A 19811-nucleotide genomic window follows, 5' to 3' on the forward strand; every position below is an offset into this window, starting at 1 on the left:
CGAATGGACTTCCTACAAATACATAATGCTTTACACTATTCAGTAAAAACCGAACTCTCTCATTTTTGGTATAGATAATAAAATGGCCTTTTTACGCCAAATCGATGCTCCCCAGCACCACCCACACCCCCTACAAGGCCTGGCAGAACAAAAGAAGGGGAAAACTGAGGTAGATTCCATTTTTTTAAAATGTATTCATTCATGGGATGTGGGCGTCGCTGGCAAGGCCAGCATTTATTGCCCATCCCCAGTCGCCCTTGAGAAGGTGGTGGTGAGCCGCCTTCTTGAACCGCTGCAGTCCCGTGTGGTGAAGGTGCTCCCACAGTGCTGTTAGGGAGGGAGTTCCAGGATTTTGACCCAGCGACAATGAAGGAACGGCCGATATATTTACAAGTCCGGATGGTGTGTGACTTGGAGGTGGTGGTGTTCCTGAGCGCCTGCTGCCCTTGTCCTAGGTGGAAGAGGTCGTGGGTTTGGGAGGTGCTGCCGAAGAAGCCTTGGCGAGTTGCTGCGGTGCATCTTGTAGATGGTACACACTGCAGCCGCGGTGCGCCGGTGGTGGAGGGAGTGAATGTTTATGGTGGTGGCTTCAAACTACAGGAAACCGGAAATCTCTCTTAACCGGCAAAATTCAGGAGTAGGTTCAGGTACATTTTACTATATATTAGTGGGCAGTGTAACCGGAGTTCCTGGATCTGTGGCCGTGTAACCGGGGTTCCTGCACCTGTGGCCATGCAACAGGGACGCCTGGATCTTTGGCCGTGTAACCGGGACTCCTGCACAAGTGCCGTGTACGGGGCTCTCGTACCTTGGTAAGTATACCTCTCTGTAATCTGGACTTCTTGATCAACCGGCACCACACCGGTGCCGGATAAAAAAAGTTTCCTGTAGTTGGTTTTGTCTGGCTTTAAGCTGGCTGGTTAATGTCTAAACCATCACGTGGTTCTAAGTTTCATACAGAGTGTATTTAGTATAGCGTGTTGGCACACCCCACAGGGTATATTTTTCCCCACGCTCAGCCATGTAAGGGTCCGGGTCCCAGTGAGGCGTCCACTGCTGGCGAGTCTCACCGCACCTGTTACAATGCCATATTGTTGGGCTTTCTGGGTTTCTCCGTTGAACGAGTGTGGCTCATTCTTTGAGCGAGAGCCAGCCAGCAAGGGCCAGCAGGCTATTCAACCACGGAGAGGCATCACAGCCGAGGCGGGCAGACTCACGCTGAATTCTCCACTCCCTCGCCCAGAGGGCACTCGGTTGGACACGAGAGGACGACAAGTGCCCAGCAAGAGAGTCCACACCTTCAGGGAGGAGAGAAAACTGGAGCAGACTAAAAAATAAGCACCGACGTCAGGGGCAATATATCCCGACAGAGCCAGCCTGGGATCAGCCCGCAACAGTGGAGAGGTGAATTTCTGAGGAGCGCATTTAGAGCTTGTTCACGGTACTGGCTCTGAGGGGCGGCAGACCTGTGGTCACATAGAAGATAGGAGCAGGAGTAGGCCATTCGGCCCCTCGAGCCTGCTCCCCCATTCAATGCGATTATGGCTGATCATCCAAATTCAGTACCCTGTCCCTGCCTTCTCCCCATATCCCTTGATCCCTTTAGCCTTAAGAAATATATCCAACTCCTTCTTGAATATATTTAATGAATTGGCCTCAACTGCCTTCTGTGGTAGAGAATTCGACAGGTTCACCACTCTCTGGGTGAAGAAATTCCTCCTCATCTCTGTCCTAAATGGCTTCCCCCTTATCCTTAGACTGTGGTGTATGTGCCTTTAAGAGCCCCTGTGCACTGTAATGCCGGTAGTGGCCACTCGGGCTATATAAGCCTGTATAGTGTCTTGTATCTTTTAGTTCACCTCCAGACTTTGTTCAGTAAACACCTGTTAAACCAGCTCCTGCATTCCGTGTCTCCATTAACACACGGATACAACAGTGGCGACGAATTGGAAACGAACTGACCTGCAATTGGGCAGCACCTCAAGGAGATCGATTCCTCAGACGAAGGTCGAAGAAAAAAAAAAGAAAAAACTCTGGTTTCACCAGCTAGCCGGGCTGGTGGCAGGTACTGCAATAATCCTTCCTGGGCAGCGGGCTGGGGCTCGATCGGCTGGCTCTGCAGCGGGGCCGAGCAGCAAAGGCGGAGGCAAACAGAGACGGAGGGTGGAGCACTCGGGAGACGGCCAGCGCTGCAAAGCAGGTCGGCGTTCGGACCAAGCAGAGGGAGGGAAAAGTCCCAGAGAGTCCGGCGGGAACGAGTCTCCAACTATTAAAAATATCTGTATAAATAAAAACCACGGAGAACAGCGTTGCCAGCAGCGGCAGCGGCGGGAAAGCGCGGGAGGCGCCATTTTTTCTCGGCAGGGAAGAAAGGAAAGCGCGGGAGGCGCCATTTTTTTTCAGGATGCCTAAGACTGGCAATATTACTGCTTTCGATAGTGATGTAGAGGATTGGACCACATATGTGGAAAGAGTGGAGGTATATTGCACAGCGAATGAAATAGAGGATGATAAAAAGGCATCGGTACTTCTAAATCTAATGGGCGCAAGGACATACGGGCTGTTACGAAACTTAATCACGCCAGCCAAACCGATGGACAAGAATTTTAAAGAGATTGTTGATACCCTACAGGAGCACTTAAACCCAACACCGCTGCTGATAGCGGAACGATTCAAATTCTTCAGGAGGAATCAGCACAAGAATGAAAGTAACGCTGATTACCTCACCGAATTAAGAAAGCTGTCAAAGCACTGCCAATTCGGGGCAGGACTGGCAGATTCTCTTCGAGACAAATTCGTCTGCGGTCTCCTAAGTGAAGGAACACAGAAAAGGCTACTTTCTGAGAAAGATTTGACACTGGACAAGGCTTTCAGTGTGGCTGTATCATACGAAGCAGCAGCAAGAGGAGCTGCAGAGATACAGCAAAAGCCACAAGACTTCGGCACCCATGAAATGACACAGGGTTTCGAGAGATGTTATCGCTGCAGCAGATCCACCCATGACCAGAGGGACTGCTGGTTCAAGGACAAAGCATGCAGGCAATGCGGAAAGATGGGACACATTGTACGTGTATGCCGATCTGGAAACAAAAAATCCACTGACAAGAAAAAAAAATCAATAAGGAAAAGTACAGAAAGGTACAAATGATGACGGACAGTAGCTCCGAAGACCAGAAGAGCGATAGCGACTCCGGAAACAAGAGACTAAGCTGTCTCAAATTACATAATGTAATTGCCAAAGAAGATTACCAGACCATTTGGGTTACCCTCACGATGGCGGGGTCCCCAGTTAAAATGGAGCTAGATACAGGATCAGCTCTGACCATCATAAGTCGACGGGATTACGAGCGGCTATTTCCGCATATACCTTTGAAAGACACATCCATTATCTTGAAAACATATACGGGGCAGAAAGTATACCCAAGAGGGAAAATAAGGGTGCCTGTTGTATACAACGGCAAGGAAATACAGAAGTTGTATTTATACGTTCTGCAAGATGGTGGTCCACCGCTGTTGGGACGTGAATGGATCAGGAAGATACGTTTAGACTGGCACTCCATTCAGGCACTGACGGTGACCAGTAAGAAAAAAAATGATGACGACGTCATACCTGAATGATTAAAAGACATCTTGGCCAACGCCAAAGAAGTGTTTCAACAGGAACTAGGAACCTTGAAAGGCGTCACCGCCTCAATAAAAGTGGAAGATGCGGCAATTCCCAAGTTTTTTAAGGCAAGGCCGGTGCCATACGCAATTCGTCCAGCAGTCGAGGCAGAGCTGGAGAATTTGGAAAAGGCAGGCGTGTTATCCAAGATAGATTGGAGCGAGTGGGCAACACCCATCGTCCCGGTCATGAAGAAAACGTTGAATAATGATAAAGCTGAAGAACAGAGAAAAATTCGCATCTGTGGGGACTTCAAGGTGACTGTAAACCCGGTCCTTCACACGGTACAGTATCCCGAGGATAGAAGATATTTTCGCCTCACTATCCGGAAGGAAACATTTCACCAAAATTGACTTGGCACAGGCATATCTACAGATGGAGGTTGAGGAGGCCTCTAAAAAGTATCTCACGATAAACACACACAAAGGCCTGTACCAGTACAATCGACTGGTTTTCGGAGTAGCATCAGCTCCAGCTATCTGGCAAAGAGCTATGGAGCAAGTCCTGCACGGGATTCCGGGGACTCAATGCTACCTAGACGACATCCTTGTAACAGGAGAAAACAACGAGCACCTTGCCAATTTGGAGCAGGTGCTCACTAGGCTGAGAGAACGGGGCCTACGAGCAAATCGCCCCAAGTGCGAATTTTTCCAGAAACAAATATCATATTGTGGCCATATAATTAACGAAGAAGGGTTGCATAAGTCACCTGAAAAAATTGAAGCGGTCATAAAAGCCCCAGCACCTGAAAATGTCTCACAATTAAGGTCGTTCCTGGGATTGATAAATTACTATCATAAATTTTTACCGAACTTGTCAACTGTTCTGCACCCTCTTAACGAACTGCTACAAACGGGAGTAAATTGGAAATGGAGCAAGACTGTAAACGTGCCTTCCATAAATGCAAAGGCGTGATCACGTCCAAGGAAGTTTTGGCTCATTACAACCCATCACTGCCAATCAGACTGGCGTGCGATGCATCCCCTTACAGCGTAGGAGCGGTATCATCGCATAGATTCCCTGATGGCTCGGAGCGGCCGATAGCTTTTGCGTCACGCTCATTGAACTCAGCTGAGCGTAACTATGCCCAGATCGACAGGGAAGCACTCAGCCTGGTATGGGGAGTGAAGAAATTCAACCATTACCTACACGGACAAAAATTTACCTTGTTGACTGACCATCAACCCCTCGTCTCCATATTCAACCCTAAAAAGGGCGTTCCCATTATGACAGCGCAAAGGCTACAGAGGTGGTCCCTTTTCCTAGGGGCACACCAATATGACATAGAATACAAAGGATCAAAACAGCATGGAAATGCTGACGGTTTATCGCGTCTACCGTTGCCAACGGTAGAAGAGGCACCTACAGTGGACCCAGTGGAGATGTTCCACTCAACCATAGTGAAATGTCTACCAGTAACAAATTCTACCATTGAAAAGGAAACGAGAAATGACCCGACTCTCTGAACAGATCTATTCTGACAATGGACCGCAATTTGTGTCCGAAGAATTCAGGAAGTTCTTAAAAAACAATGGGGTTAAGCACTACACGTCCGCCCCATACCATCCCGCCACCAATGGATTGGCTGAAAGGTTTGTCCAGACCTTCAAGGAGGCCATAAAGGCCATGGGTAATGAAGACATAAATCTACAGCATAAGGTAGATAACTTCTTGTTTGCATACAGGAATGCAACACATGTGGTTACAAACCAAACTCCCGCCATGATGTTTTTCAATAGAAGGCTAAGATGCCGGCTGGATTTGATCAAGCCAAACATCAGAAGGGACGTAGAGAACCGGCAATTTCAAGGCATGAATGAAAGGCCAACTAGAACCTTCCAGATAGGTCAACAAGTTTTGGCCCGGGACTACCGTACCGAGAAATGGCAGCCTGGAACTATTTGCACACGATTAGGACCGCTGATGTATACCGTGGACATTGGAGAAAGCATAATAAGGCGCCATGCTGACCAGATCATAGAGTCATCCGAAAAGGGACAACCTACACCACAACTCTATACGCCTAATGATGAAGCAGAGATACCCATAGTATCTGCCTCCGATCCGGTGATACTGGAACCAGATGAACCCGACACTGGCATTCAAGCCGAATCGACCTTGCCAAAAGAACCTACTACACCACCGAAAACTACTACACCACCGAGGCGTTATCCGGACCGAGTCAGGAAGCCTCCAGAGAGACTGACTTATAATTGATTAACTGCAGCAAATGTGTAGATTATTGTTCTTGTAAACATGTTAATTAATGATTACTTAAAATGTTATGTACTGGTTGTCTAAAAGGGGAGGAATTGTGGTGTATGTGCCTTTAAGAGCCCCTGTGTACTGTAATGCCGGTAGTGGCCACTCGGGCTATATAAGCCTGGATAGTATCTTGTATCTTTTAGTTCACCTCCAGACTTTGTTCAGTAAACACCTGTTAAACCAGCTCCTGCATTCCGTGTCTCCATTAACAAACGGATACAACAGTGATCCCTGGTTCTGGACTCCCCGGCCATCGGGAACATCCTTCCTGCGTCTAGTCTGTCTAGTCCTGTTAGAATTTTATAAGTTTCAATGAGATCCCCTCTCATTCTTCTAAACTCCAGCGAGTATAAGCCCAATCGACCCAATCTCTCCTCATACGTCATTCCTGCCATCCCAGGTATCAGTCTGGTGAATCTTCGCTGCACTCCCTCCATGGCAAGAACATCCTTCCTCAGATAATACAAAATGGTTCGTGTCTCACCTTCGCTTTTATGGTTCCAACTGGTAGCTTGTCCAGAGCCACCGTGAGCGGGAAAATCACTTCATCGTTGGAAATGATTGGCTCCTCCACCGTCGTCTGGAGAAAAGAAAAACAGAAACACTGAGGTACGTTCTGGGCATGGGTCCCATTGGGAACATGCACGCGCTATGCTCAAGCCCACAACGTACATTCGGCACGTGGCAAAGCCCCATTAAAACACACCGATTTGGAAAAATTTAACATTGACAGGGCAGTGGGGAAAGAGCCGAGGGGGGGGGGGTGGGGAGGGGGGACTAATTGGACAGCTCTACCAAAGAGATGGGACAGTCTAAAGATAAGGGGTAAGCCATTTAGGACTGAGATGGTGGGTGGATCTGAGGAAGGCTGTTCTTGCCATGGAGGGAGTGCAGCGAAGATTCACCAGACTGATACCTGGGATGGCAGAAATGACGTATGAGGAGAGATTGGGTCGATTGGGCTTATACTCGCTGGAGTTTAGAAGAATGAGAGGGGATCTCATTGAAACTTATAAAATTCTAACAGGACTAGACAGACTAGATGCAGGAAGGATGTTCCCGATGGCGGGGGAGTCCAGAACCAGGGGTCACAGTCTAAGGATAAGGGGTAAGCCATTTAGGACAGAAATGAGGAGGAATTTCTTCACCCAGAGAGTGGTGAACCTGTGGAATTCTCTACCACAGAAGGCAGTGGAGGCCAATTCATTAAATATATTCAAGAGGGAGTTGGATATATTTCTTAAGGCTAAAGGGATGAAGGGATATGGGGAGAAGGCAGGGACAGGGTACTGAGTTTGGATGATCAGCCATGATCTCACTGAATGGCAGAGCAGGCTCGAAGGGCCGAATGGCCTACTCCTATCTTCTATGTTTCTATGAATGGCCTCCTCCTGTGCTGTATCATTCTCTGATTCTATGTACAGTCCCCAGGATAAAAGCCTGCGCTCCCCCGTGTTATACAGGGTATGGCAGTGCAGCGCTTCTGGTATCGCACTGGCAACCCAGGGGTTGAGAGTTCAAGGTCCCACTCAGGCTAGCTGTGAAGCTGAATTCAATAAATCAGAGTAATGACTATGAATCTCGTGACCATGAAAGCGGTCGTTAAACTCAACTGGTTCACTAATGGACTTCAGTGAAGGGAAAAAGAAAGAAAAAAGGCTTGCATTTATACAATGCCTTTCACAACCTCAGGACGTCCCAAAGTGCTTTACAGCTAATAAGTACCTGGTTAGGTAGGTAGTGGGTTTGAGTCCTAGAGCAGGGCTTGACCGAGTAGTCAACGCCAGCACTCCAGTGCAGTACTGCATTATTGAGGTGCCGGCCCCTTGGGTCAGATTTTAAACTGAGGCCCTGCCAGCCGAAAATCCCACGGCACTATTCAAAGAGTCGGGATTCTCCTGGTGTATCGGCTAATATTCCCCCCGCCCCCCTCAACTTATACCAAAACAACTGTTCAGTCAACAGGACACACCAGGTGCAAGATGACTTGAGCACAGAAATCTAGGCCGACACTCCTAGTGCAGTACTGAGGGAGCGCCGCACTGTCGGAGGGGCAGTACTGAGGGAACGCCGCACTGTCGGAGGGGCGGTACTGAGGGAGCGCCGCACTGTCGGAGGGGCGGTACTGAGGGAGCGCCGCACTGTCGGAGGGGCGGTACTGAGGGAGCGCCGCACTGTCGGAGGGGCGGTACTGAGGGAGCGCCGCACTGTCGGAGGGGCGGTACTGAGGGAGTGCCGCACTGTCGGAGGGGCGGTACTGAGGGAGCGCTTCCTCAGTACTGTCTTTCGGATGAGACGTTAAACCGAGGCCCCGTCTGCTCTCTCAGGTGGATGTAAAATATCCCGTGGCACTATTTCGAAGAAGAGCAGGGGAGTTAACCCTGGTGTCCTGGGGCCAATATTTATCCCTCAACCAACATCACTAAAACAGATGATCTGGTCATTTTCACATTGCAGTTTGTGGGAGCTTGCTGTGTTTCCCACATTACAACAGTGACTACACTTCATTGGCTGTAAAGCACTTTGGGACGCCCTGAGGTGGTGAAAGGCGCTGGAGAAATGCAAGTCTGTGTTGCTTTTTCAAAATGGCGGATGTCTGCCTACAGAGCAATGGTTACCGCGTTTCAAAAAGTACTGAATTGTTAGAAGACGTTGCGATAAGCTGCTATATAAACGAAACTTTCCACTTTCCTTTACATTACAAAGGGAGGTGCATTTAGTTTGTTCAATATGACCATTTGATTTATAAGTGACCCTAGAAATCATCTGAAATTTGGGCCATTCACCCACCCGGTATAAAAACTGGATGAACCCCCAATTAGGCGGTTAGGATAAAATTTGGTTGAAGGGATATAAAGGGGCTTCAATATTCGACCGGTGTAAAACTATATGAAAGGTACCATTTAGTCTTGTTAGCTGGAAGACGAAACGCAAAGCACCATGGGATACTTGGCTATATTAACTCTTTTAAACTAACAAGTAGATGACCAAGGACATTCCAAAGCTTCGCTCGTAAATTACCCCGAGTACAGGTTTGGAGGAGGCCTCTTGAAAGAGATAAGGCACAAAGGCACATTGATGAGACTTTAGCGGACAGGTCTTAGAGAATAGGCAGCTGGTCCTTTTAGACGAGGGCTTTGCTCAGCAAGGCCATGTCGTGCTGGAGATGCCTGCCTCCCTACTTTGATAACAGGAATGAGAGATAAGCTCATGAAGGCGATGTTAGAATGATGCTTTTGCAGCCCATAAGCTTGTTACTGACGTATTCAGGGGGTACTCGAGTTTGAAGGACAGGCTTAGTAGTTGATTGATTAACCATGTAAACCAACGAAGTATCAATATTCCCATGTATACACCCCATTAGTAAGAAGTGTTCTTGCTCAGGCCAACATCCCCAGCATCGAAGCTTTGACCATGCTGGATCAGCTCCGATGGATGGGTCACATCGTCCGCATGTCCGATACGAGACTCCCAAAACAAGCGCTCTACTCGGAGCTCCGGCACGGCAAGAGAGCCCCAGGTGGGCAGAGGAAACGCTTCAAGGACACCCTCAAAGCCTCCTTGAAAAAGTGCAACATCCCCCACCGACACCTGGGAATCCCTGGCCCCAAGACCGCACAAAGTGGAGGAGAAGCATCCGGGAAGGCGCCGAACACCTCGAGTCTCTTCACCGGGAGCAAGCGGAAGCCAAGCGCACGTCAACCCAAGCACCCCACCCACCCGCCCCTTCAACCACCGTCTGCCCCACCTGTGACAGAGACTGCAGGTCCCGCATTGGACTCATCAGTCACCTGAGAGCTCATTTTTAGTGTGGAAGCAAGTCATCCTCGGTTCAGAGGGACTGCCGAAGAAGAAGAAGCCCTGCAAATCTTTCCCTTTCAAGTAGTTATCCGCATCCCTTTTGAAAGTTACTGTTGAATCTGCTTCAAGCAGTGCGATCCAGATCGCCAGAACTCGCTGCGTAAAAAAAAAATTCTCATCTCCCGCTCCGGTTTGTAAATAGAAGGCATTGAATACAAAAAGGAAGTCATGTCAAACCTCTACGAATCGACGGTTAGGCCCCAGCACTGCCCCCAACTGCGGGCACCACACCCCAGAAAGGATGTCAAGGCCCTGGAGAAGGTACAGAGGTAGTCTGCCGAGAACCTCCCTGAACGCGCTGCGCAATCCACACACCCTTCAAAGCTCACAAGTGGGGTCTGATTCCTCGGTGAATGATACCTGGTATGTTTCTCCTCAAATGAGCCATTTTATGTGCGTTAAGACATAACTCGGGCCCCCGGGGCAGCTCGTTTACACACAGCACCGAAACGGCCGCTTATGCTCCACACGAGCCTCCTCCCACCCAACTTCATCTCACCCCATCAGCGTATCCATCTGTTCCTACATCCGCACTCAACAGTGCGGCCATTCGCGAAGCTCAACAGATCAGCACCCCACTCCCACCACGTATACTGGAGCGCCAGCGTGACCTCCGTCCTCCTGTCTGGCGTTGATAGGGTCTAGGACCTTAAAATCAGAGCCAGGCCATTCAGGAGAGGAGTTACGAAACATTTCTTCATGCGAAAGGGTGGTAGAAATGTGGAACTCTCTCCTGCAAAAGCAGTAGATGCTGGAGGGTCAATTAATCATTTTAAACTGGAGCACGAACAGAGAGACCTGGGGGGATATGTGCACAAATCGTTGAAGGTGGCAGGACAGGTTGAGAAAGCCGTTAAAAAGGCTTACGGGATCCCGGGCTTCATAAATAGAGGTATAGAGTACAAAAGCAAGGAAGTTATGATGAACCTTTATAAAACACTGGTCCGACCTCAACTGGAGTATTGTGTCCAATTCTGGGCACCGCACTTTAGGAAGGATGTGAAGGCCTTAGAGAGGGTGCAGAAAAGATTTACGAGAATGTTTCCAGGGATGAGGGACTCCAGTTACGTGGATAGACTGGAGAAGCTGGGGTTGTTCACCTTAGAGCAGAGAAGGTTAAGAGGAGATTTGATAGAGGTGTTCAAAATCATGAGGGGTCTGGACAAGAGTAGATAGAGGGAAACTGTTCCCATTGGCGGAAGGGTCGAGAACCAGAGGACATGGGTTTAAGGTGATTGGCAGAAGAACCAAAGGCGACGTAAGAAAAAAAAAAAGTTTACGCAGCGAGTGGTTAGGATCTGGAATGCACTGCCTGAAAGGGCGGTGGAGGCAGATTCAATCGTGGCTTTCAAAAGGGAATTGGATAAGTACCTGAAGGAGAAACATTTGCAGGGCTACGGGGAAAGGGCAGGGGAGCGGGACTAGCCGAGAGCTGGCACGGGCTCGACGGGCCGAATGGCCTTCTTCCGTGCTGTAACCAGTCTATGATAGATTTTTGGTATGAAGGGATGTGAAGCCATGGCAGGTGGATGGAGTTAGGGTACAGATCAGCCATGATCTCATTGAAACATAAAATCAGCCATGATCGCACTGAATGGCGGAGCAGGCTCGAGGGGCCGAATGGCCTACTCCTGCTCCTATCTATGTTTCTATTGAATGGTGGAAGAGTCTCGAGGGGCTGAATGGCCTCCTCCTGTTCCTATATAGAACAGCAGCTGGTTAAGCAAGGCGTTGTCTTACTGGGACCTCCTGGACAGAGAGAATAATTAACCAGGATATCCTACTCTCTTAATCAGAATTGTGCATTAGTGGAATTCTTTTATGATTTTCTGACTTGGCACAAACCCATTTTCCCAGATCCCCCATCCTCTTTCTGCACCCAGGTTTCTTAAATTTAAAACAAGTCTCTCCCATTCTCCCCCAACCGTCTCCTCGCTCTTAGAATCACTTCTACTGATTTTTTTTTTTACCTCTTCTAAGGAACTGTTCTTCTCGGGCTCTCGAGAACCGTGGGGGTCAATGAGTTCCACTGGAGGCCCACTGACCATAACCCGGGTCAGATTGCCCAATTAAATACGAGGCGTTAAAAAGGTTTGTTACCACCACTGGATAAGTCAGTTTACGACCATTGCAGAGCACCATTTCAACCATCAAAGCCCAGCAACTCCAAGTGCCAGGACACTGACCGCAACAAATCAAGTGGTCTTTTATTTATTAGAGAGAAACTCCGCTAGTTGGGGGGGGGGGGGGGGGGGGAGGGGGGGAAGTCCAAGACCAGGGGGCATAGCCTAAAAATTAGAGCCAGATCTTTCAGGAGCGAAGTTCGAAAACAGTTCTACACACAAAGGGTGGTAGAAGTTTGGAACTCTCTTCCGCAAACAGCGGTTGATGCTGGGTCCAATTGTTAATTTTGAAACATAGAAGATAGGAGCAGGAGTCGGCCATTCGGCCCCTCGAGCCTGTTCCTTCATTCAATGAGATCATGGCTGATCATCCAAATTCAGTACCCTGTCCCTGCTTTCTCCCCATATCCCTCGATCCCTTTAGCCTTAAGAAATATATCTAACTTCTTCTTGAATATATTTAATGAATTGGCCTCAACTGCCTTCTGTGGTAGAGAATTCCACAGATTCACCACTCTCTGGGTGAAGTATCGAGGCAGAGAGGCTTAGGGAGGGAATTTCAGAGCTCGAGGCCCAGGCAGCTGAAGGCACGGCCGCCAATGGTGGAGTGATGAAAATCGGGGGGATGCGCAAGAGGCCAGAATTGGAGGAGTGCAGAGATCTCGGAGGGTTGTGGGGCTGGAAGAGGTTAGAGATGGGGAGGGGCGAGGCCATGGAGGGATTTGAAAACAAGGCTGAAAATTTTAAGATCGAGGCGTTGCCGGATCGGGAGCCAATGTAGGTCAGCGAGCACAGACGGTGGGGGGGGGGTGCGAGATGGGTGGACAGGACTCGGAGCAAGTTAGGACACGGGGCAGCAGTTGAGGATGAGCTCAAGTTTATAGAGGGTGGGAGGACCAGCCAGGAGAGCGTTAGAATAATCTTCCAATTCTGAGTGAAGACATTAACGGCAAGCATTGAAAGTACCAACCAAGGCCATTAAAAATTCACTACGCCTTAAGCATTATATATACTTATATTGCTGTTTGTGGGAGCTTGCTGTGCGCAATTAGGCTGCCGCGTTGCCCACATTACAACAGTGACTAGTACTTCATTGGCTGTTGAGCGCTTTGGGACCTCCGGTGGTCATGAAAGGTGCTATAGATATGTAAGCCTTGCTTTTTTCTTTTTTGGAGTAAGCTCAAGAGATACAAATCATTTTGCCTGTCCACAACTTTGACTGCACTGCTATCTCGCGTTGCACTGCCAGCCAATCATACACTGAAGTCTGGCTGGGCTCTTCAATCCGCCTGTCCACAACTATGACTGCACTGCTATCTCGCGTTGCACTGCCAGCCAATCGTACACTGAAGTCTGGCTGGGCTCTTCAATCCGCCCACCACACACTTCTATCTGCCCACGTTCAACTCCCCAGTACAATACACAGAACCGACCGCATTAAGTATTTATTCAGCGACCAGACTGTTTAATAATCTAAAATGAGTGCCCGTAAGAGAGCGAGAGACAGTAAATATATGGACGTGGCTCAAAAGCATCCACGCAGCCGGGGGCGAGGGGGAATTTACATTTATATTATCGCATCGCTCAGCCATGTCCCAAAGGCGCTGCACTTCAAAGGAATTCTTTTCAAGCGTTGTTTTCTAGGCAAACGCGGCTACACTTTGCGCAAGGTTGGGTCCAATATTCAGCAAATAAGATGAGTGATCAGTTAAGATCCCACGGCACCAGCTCGAGTGAAGACATTAGCGGCAAACATTGAAAGTACCAATCAAGACCATTAAAAATTCACTACGCCTTAAGCATTACAGGAAACTTTTTTTTATCCAGCACGGACGGGACCGACATGGTGCCGGTTCATCAAAAATTCCGGATAACCGAACGCTATAGTAAAAGATACGGAGCTGAGAGCTCCGTATAAAGCAACAAACCCTGTTGCTGCTTCAGAACAGTGGTCGTGAAAGGTGCTATAGAAATGCAAGTTTTTTTTTTGGCCACTGGAAATGGTCAGCCCTCGAACGATCCTATCCCAGCCTTGCATAATCTTAAACACTTCCATCAGATCGCCCTGGAATTAGGGTTGCCAACTCTGACTGGTTGTATTCCTGGAGGATCCATCGCAGTGCCTCCCGCCCAGCCCCAGTCACATTCCCACCTCCAATATTTTTAATCATTCATAAATTAAAAAAGTGTTCGAAGAACATGAAATAAAATGCGCACGCTATTTTCCTTTAATGCTCCGGTGATTTTTTTTCTCCCGGGGTTTGCTCGCAGCAGGAGAATAATCATGAACTCCTGGAGACTCCAGGACGATCCAAAGACCCAAATTGTTTCCAAGTCTTTTCTGCTTCAAGTCGGCAGGTAAAAGTCAATCTTGCACCAAGTGCATCACTGACCTCCTTGGAGCAGAGAAGGCTAAGAGGAGGTTTGATGGAGGTGCTCAAAATCAGGAAAGGTTGAGACAGAGTAAATAAAGAGACACTGTTCCCGTTGGCCGACGGGTCGATAACCAGAGGGCACAGATTTAAGGTGATTGGCAAAAGAACCAGACGCAACATGAGGAAAAACTTTATTGCGCAGCGAGTGGTTAGGATCTGGAATGCGCTGCCTGATACGGTGGTGGAAACAGATTCAATAGCAGCCTCCAAAGGGAATTGGATAAATACTTGAGAAAAAATATCCAGGGATATGGGGAAAGAGCGGGGGAGTGGGACTAACTGGATTGCTCTTCGAAAGAGCCGGCGCAGACTCGATGGGCCGAATGGCCTCCTTCCGTGCTGTGCTATTCTAGGATTCTACGATCACTGGTTTTCCGAAGCTCTGGATTGGCAGAAGTCCCAGGTAAAAGGATCAGTGGTTAAAAAATAACGTTGGATTGCCGCTCGCTTAAACAGTTTCCCAAGGGCGGCTGCCAAGATTGAACTTCTCAGCCCCTTGCCTGCACATTAGGGGAAAAAAATGACTTTGCAGAGACGGCAGCATTAACCAGCAAGCTCACGTTCACTGCGTTGTGCAGTTAGTGTGTGTCTCAATTTACTGGAAATGTCGAATTGCTAAAAATCAGTAACCATCAACCCCAACAAATGAGCGTTGCTGTTAAATGAACTGACGCTGCAGTGATGAAGGGCTCCCACCCAATCAGTAACCGACTCCTCTTTCCAATGCTGCCGGACCTACTGCGCCTTGCTGATATTCCGGGGTTTTATTCCAGTATTCCACCTTTCATTGTTTACCAGAACCATTACTGCTGTATAGATGCTGTATAGACACGTCAACAAGCACACACTAGGCCCAGATCCAAAGGATGTGCATATCATAGAAGAGAGGGAGGAGAAGGAGGTGGACAGGGTGGAGAGGGCGAAGGAGGAGGAGGGGATGGAGAGGGAGGAGGAGGGAGGAGGGGGTGGAGAGGGAGGAGGAGGGAGGAGGGGGTGGAGAGGGAGGAGGAGGGGGTGGAGAGGGAGGAGGAGGGAGGAGGGGGTGGAGAGGGAGGAGGAGGGAGGAGGGGGTGGAGAGGGGAGGAGGGAGGAGGGGGTGGAGGGAGGAGGGGGGAGGAGGGGGAACGGAGAGAGGAGGGGGGAGGAGGGGGAACGGAGAGGGAGGGGGGAGGAGGGGGAACGGAGAGGGAGGGGAGGAGGGGGAACGGAGAGGGAGGGGGAGGAGGGGGAACGGAGAGGGAGGGGGAACGGAGACGGAGAGGCAGGGGGAGGAGGGGGGACGGAGAGGGAGGGGGAGGAGGGGGGACGGAGAGGGAGGGGGGGACGGAGAGGGAGGGGGGGACGGAGAGGGAGGGGGGGCGGAGGAGGGGGGGCGGAGAGGGAGGAGGAGGAGGGGGGACGGAGAGGGAGGGGGAGGAGGGGGGACGGAGAGGGAGGGGGAGGAGGGGGGACGGAGAGGGAGGGGGAGGAGGGGGGACGGAGAGGGAGGGGGAGGAGGGGGGACGGAGAGGGAGGGGGGGAGGAGGGGGGACGGAGAGGGAGGGGGAGGAGGGGGGACGGAGAGGGAGGGGGAGGAGGGGGGACGGAGAGGGAGGGGGAGGAGGGGGGACGGAGAGGGAGGGGGAGGACGGAGAGGGAGGGGGAGGAGGGGGGGGCGGAGAGGGAGGGGGAGGAGGGGGGGGCGGAGAGGGAGGAGGAGGAGGGAGGAGGAGGTGGCGGAGGGGAGAGAAGAGCGGGGGAGAGAGAAGAGCGGGGGAGAAGAGCGGGGGGAGAGAAGAGCGGGGGGAGAGAAGAGCGGGGGGAGAGAAGAGCGGGGGGAGAGAAGAGCGGGGGAGAGAAGAGGGAGGTGAGGGGGAAGAGAGAGAATGGGGGGAAGGGGGAGGAAAGGGAAGGAAGCAGAAGAGAAGGGGATGAAAAGGGTAGAAGCTTGAAGAGTGAAAATGTAAAATGACATTTAATCAATCAGGTAAACATTTCTTCACACCCAGTTCATTATTTAGCGGTTTAGTGGAAAAAGAAGTGGTGCAGGAAAGATTAAAAAGCTGGCGTGAAAAACAGTCCTTCTGTGTGAAATTAAATAATCCCTGCATGAATGCTTTGCTCTCCAGTTATTTATAAGAAGTCAACAGTGACAGGATAAGGCAGCCCGAGGGCGACAGTAGCTACAGGAGGGCACTCTTATCGGGCGCTCAGCAGACAGAGGAACAGGAATCTATGTTTCCAACGCAGACACGCAGCTTCATCACATTTGTCGTTCTCTCAAAGCTCTGGTCTCTCCTCCCCACACTCTCACATTCTGATAAGGTGAATTCACTCACATGCAGTGTCATTAAGAACTCTTGTTTTGAAGCTCGTGAATGTGCGCGCGCGCCAATTTGGAGGACTCAAGATTGCAAAACAGTAATCTTTACAAATTGCCACTGTGCGGTCCTTGAAGTGTGACCGGCACATCAACGCTGCATTGGGAAGAATCATCTCTTCAGAGCAGGGACTGTGAAGGTCGCAGCACAGTCGCATCAGGCCAAGCCCTCCTTCGATTGGCAATTTAAACCGTTCTATGATGTACATCCCTCCTCGACAGGATGACAAAGTGGGGAAATTCTCTTCTCGGGTGACCTGGGATTCAGTCCCAGGCGCGGAATAGTGCCATTCTACATAATGCTCCACTACCCTGGTCGAAGGTGGTGGCAGCTTCAATTTTTCTTGCTGTAGGAGGCGGCCTCAGGAACCAGCGCGGTGTTCTTCCCATGGCATTAGCCGTCACTCCTTGCCCTGGATGCCCGCCAACCACAAGAGCCTTGAGGTGCTGAATGGGGGGGCGGAGAGCAGACTGGCATGTCTTGAATTGCAATGCTAGCGTGAAAACTTGGCCTTCAGTTGTGCGACGTGCGCAAGAAAGAGATACAGCCAAGTCGGCACAACTAAAGGGCGTTCAGTCCGCAGAGAGCAACGTGGAACATGTCCGGTCCCACGTCTGCCGGGCAATTGATTAGATCAGTGAGAGGGCACGAGAACATAAGAACCTAAGAAATAGGAGCAGGAATAGGTCACTCGGCCCCTCAAGCCTGCTCCGCCAGCGAAGATTCACCAGACTGATACCTGGGATGGCAGGAATGACGTATGAGGAGAGATTGGGTCGATTGGGCTTATACTCGCTAGAGTTTAGAAGAATGAGAGGGGATCTCATTGAAACTTATAAAAGGACTAGACAGACTAGATGCAGGAAGGGTGTTCCCGATGGCGGGGGAATCCAGAACCAGGGGTCACAGTCTAAGGATAAGGGGTAAGCCATTTAGGACAGAGATGAGGAGGAATTTCTTCACCCAGAGAGTGGTGAACCTGTGGAATTCTCTACCACAGAAGGCAGTGGAGGCCAATTCATTAAATATATTCAAGAAGGAGTTGGATATATTTCTTAAGGCTAAAGGGATCAAGGGATATGGGGAGAAAGCAGGGACAGGGTACTGAATTTGGATGATCAGCCATGATCTCATTGAATGGCAGAACAGGCTTGAGGGGCCGAATGGCCGACTCCTGCTCCTATCTTCTATGTTTCTATGTTTCAATAAGATCATGGCTGATCTTGGGCTCAAAGCCACTTCCTAGCCCGCTCCCCATAACCCTTCACTCCCTTATCTTGCAGAAGAGGGCAACAAGCATTTACCCAACACTTTTTACTCTTATGAATTGACCAAATGTAAATAAATTCGATTAGTTACTTTAGCCTGCATGGAGTTGCCAATTCATTGGAATTCTCATGCCTTGGAAGATTTATTAGTTCATCATTGTTTGATGCTCGTGCAGGTTGTTCGTTCACGTTTGTCTGCTGGGTTCAATGGAAGGAGCACTCTCAAAAAAATAATGACTCCACAAACTAAGGAGGCGGCGGGAGACATGAGGAGCGAGGAGTATTTCTTAGCGTGTGGAATTCCCTACAGACCTCTCCAACAGCACCGGGGTATTGGAGGGCGGTAGGGTCCCCATAAAGAGGTGGTCTTTCCAACCAGTGTGGCTCAATTGCAAAAAGCTACCCATCGCCCCAGTTATCTTAGTCATCAGAGGCAAGGCGGCCCTTCACGAGAAACACAGACCTTCTTTACTGGTCATCCAGCAACGTGGCTTAGCCGGGCTGGATTAACAAAGGGGAGGAAGCTGTACAGAGTGCCTTGGTCAGACTCCCACCCGGAGTATCTGCGTTCAGTTCTGGGCACCACACCTCAGGAAAGATATACTGTCCTTGGAGGGGGTGCAGTGCTGATTCATCAGAACGATAGCAGGGATTAAACTATGAGGACAGGTTGCATTAACTTGGCTTGTACTCCCTTGAGCACAGAAGTTTGACAGGGTGATCTGATCGAGGTGCAAGGCTGAAAGACATTTGAATCGTAAGAACATAAGAACGGAAGAAATAGGAGCAGGAGTCGGCCATTAGGCCCTTCAATAAGATCGGAATAGCTCCGCCATTCAATAAGATCCTGGCTGATGATCTACCTCAACTCCAACTTCTCGCACTATCCCCATTGCCCTTGGTATTCAAAATATCGATCTCTGTCTTGAATATACTCAACGACACAGCCCTCTGGGGTAGAAAATTCCAAAGATTCACCACCCTCCGAGTGAAGAAATTCCTCCTCATCTCAATCCTAAATGGCCGACCCCTTATCCTGAGACTGTGACCCCCTCAGCCAGGGGAAACAGCCTCTCAGCGTCCACCCTCAAGAATCTCATTCTTCTAAAACTCTAGGGAATGTAGGCCTAGTCTACTCAACCGAAAGTAAGGGAGACGAGCCTTTTTTTTTAAAAAGTATATAAACAGAAACAGCTCAAGTTGTTCAAACCAGAAAACGGTGTTTGAAAAGTACCAACCCGTGGAATCCACCACAAAACCGAGTACTGTCATTTCCACATCCCAGCCAACATTGCAGAACCGATTTGAAACCCATTAACATGCTCTAGATGCGAGGCTTCCAATGTGATCATCCACTGCCTCAAAATGCGTGACAGATACATAAGCAGAGGAGACAGGCAACAGAATCATCGCCCGATTCTATTAAATATGTTAAAAAAAAATGCTCTTCACTACACCAAGCTGAGGGGGGAGGGGAGATACCGAAGTCTTCTTGCAGAAGATGCACTTTAACCATTTGGAGGAATGCAGCAACAGCTCTGCACCAGAATAAATTATGCAAAACGATTCAGGCTGCGAGAATGCACGCTGCCCACAAACACCACCAGTGAACAATGGGAAAGTTTCGTGCAAAGACGCAGTAATAAGATGCTCCCCGACATTAACACCGCTTAATCATCCGTAAAGCACAACCACGCTCACTAGCACACTGGGGGGGGGGGGGGGGGGGCATTTACACTGCACACTGCCAGAGATGTGGGCCCAGAAATTCAGGTCTCCACGGGTGAGTACGCACGGGGTACTCACCCGTAGACCCAACGAAAGTGCCGGTTTCG

General features: G+C 49.7%; 1 protein-coding gene across 1 annotated transcript in view; it reads right to left on the bottom strand.

The window, feature by feature from the left end:
* Window positions 1-19811, bottom strand: part of trappc14 (trafficking protein particle complex subunit 14) — a 104538-nt gene that overhangs the window by 50712 nt on the left and 34015 nt on the right. The window contains exon 2 of the mRNA XM_085977499.1: window positions 6414-6509. Coding sequence (XP_085833625.1) covers window positions 6414-6509 — 96 coding nt within the window. The remainder of the gene's footprint in view (window positions 1-6413; window positions 6510-19811) is intronic.

Source organism: Somniosus microcephalus, unplaced genomic scaffold (genome assembly GCF_052327205.1).
Source record: "Somniosus microcephalus isolate GS21.2 unplaced genomic scaffold, FLI_Smic_1.0 unresolved_chr4, whole genome shotgun sequence".
Taxonomy (NCBI): domain Eukaryota; kingdom Metazoa; phylum Chordata; class Chondrichthyes; order Squaliformes; family Somniosidae; genus Somniosus; species Somniosus microcephalus.